We start from the raw sequence: 1,910 nt of genomic DNA, 5'->3' as shown, positions 1-1,910 counted from the left end.
ATTCGGAGCAGCACAGTCCGAAAGCCAACACGATGAACTCCATCTTCGGGAGGGAAGTACGTGCCCCCTACAAAGGGCTTGAGGTCTGGAGTCAGCCAGACACTCATCGGCCAGCCACCTCCACCGCTGGTTGCCTGAAAGACAAAACATGGGTGCACCGAGGTCACACAAGAGGCACCCTCTGCTTTGTACCCCACCCAGCACAACCAAGAGCTTCACTTGAGGACAGACACGTGCTTCTACACCCTTGTCACCATGCATATCCCCGTTCAGACCACTCCACATACTGGTTCTTCTTGCCTGAAGAACATGACCATGAACCTCATCTCGAGAGAGCCAGCCAAAGCCTTCTGAGCTCTGCCTGTGCCTTCCTTACCTGCACAAAGGTCATATACACTTTGTCCACATCTGGCCGCTCCTCACGATCCACTTTGATGCACACAAAGTTCTTGTTCATAATCTCCCCGATCTCCTTGTTCTTGAAGGACTCCTCCTCCTGCCTGAAGAACATGACCATGAACCTCATCTCGAGAGAGCCAGCCAAAGCCTTCTGAGCTCTGCCTGTGCCTTCCTTACCTGCACAAAGGTCATATACACTTTGTCCACATCTGGCCGCTCCTCACGATCCACTTTGATGCACACAAAGTTCTTGTTCATAATCTCCCCGATCTCCTTGTTCTTGAAGGACTCCTCCTCCATCACGTGGCACCAGTGGCAGGTGGAGTAGCCAACTGAAAACAAGCTCAGGAGAGTGAGGGAAGGCCCTTTGCAGGGAACGGGGCACACGTGATGAGGACATCACCCAGAAGCAGGGAACCATGCTATGAGGAACAGCTACTGCACCCCTAGAGAAGAGATGGAGGAGAAAGTCCTCCTGCAAGCACGGAGGTCTGAGGGGCCTCCTGAGCTCTTCCTCCTAAAATCTAGCCAAGGACTCTGGTCTTTGAAGCAGCCCATCTTCAGAGCGAGTTATTAAAGCATGTGGCCCCTCTTGCCAGCAGAGAATCAGTGCTTTGTGTCTGTCCTGACCTACGCAGCTACTCACACACCAGCTCAGGACACAGCCTCACTTATCTGGGAACGAGAAATAAGTCTTTTCTGATTACCTGACAGGAATATGATCTTGTTTTCTTTTTTTGCTTTATCAAATGCTTCCTGACCCCAAGGGTACCTGTGGAAGAAAGACAAGAAAGAAGCTTCAGGAGTCACCTCTGCTGGGACCTGGGCTCCTCTAAAGCTGCCTGAGAAGCTGTTGCCTGGCAGAGAGAGGTCAGGACAGACGGGAAGCGTGGACCCCGAGCCCACGGGCAGCTGCACGGGAGGCCAGGCTGTTTCACCTCCATCACTTTCATGGCAGCGAGTGCCCCAGCCCCACGGACACAAGAGGAGGAGGAGGGAGAAAGGCACCAGTCACACTTACCAGTCCACGGGGTTGTGGGCATGCTGCAGGAGGTAGGGGGACTTCTCGTTAATCAGGCGGTTGGTGTGACGAGGGACGCTGGGGGGGCTGCCAGTCCCCGCCGTGGCCATGGCCACGCTCCCCGTTAGAAACGTGCACCTGCGAGGCCAAACCAGCTCGTCACCTCCTCGCTCGCCACAGCAAAGCACAGCTCCTGGAGAGAGTCGCCGTACCCCAGACCACCACCCCCTGAGACCAGGTCCTGCCCGGGACGGGCGCTGCTCCCCTCCCCGTGCCAGGGGAACTGCCCTCAGCCCCAGCGCTGGGCTCAGTCCACCTCCCTTCCCCACCCGCACCCACAAAAGTCCTCTCCACTTGCTGGAGGGTCAGGGGAAGTTGTTCTCCAGCTCAGCACCCCCCCAGGGCTCCCTCCAGCCCCCATCCCACCATCAGCATATTTTAGGAGCGCAGTCCCGATGATCATGGGTGAAGCAGCATCACCTGTGAGATT

The 1,910-nt window shown here is 56.1% G+C and overlaps 1 protein-coding gene across 1 annotated transcript in view; it reads right to left on the bottom strand.

The window, feature by feature from the left end:
- SPATA20 (spermatogenesis associated 20) overlaps positions 1-1,530 on the bottom strand; it is a 9,416-nt gene extending 7,886 nt beyond the window's left edge. The window contains 4 exon segments of the mRNA XM_009877313.1: positions 3-134; positions 577-731; positions 1,107-1,171; positions 1,421-1,530. Of these exon segments, the coding sequence (XP_009875615.1) occupies positions 3-134; positions 577-731; positions 1,107-1,171; positions 1,421-1,530 (462 nt within the window).
- Positions 1,531-1,910: the final 380 nt, after the last annotated feature.

The sequence above is a fragment of the Apaloderma vittatum genome, unplaced genomic scaffold (genome assembly GCF_000703405.1).
Source record: "Apaloderma vittatum isolate BGI_N311 unplaced genomic scaffold, ASM70340v1 scaffold25179, whole genome shotgun sequence".
Taxonomy (NCBI): Eukaryota; Metazoa; Chordata; class Aves; order Trogoniformes; family Trogonidae; genus Apaloderma; species Apaloderma vittatum.
The sequence above is the reverse complement of the archived record's forward strand: the minus strand, read 5'-3'. Positions and strand labels throughout refer to the sequence as shown.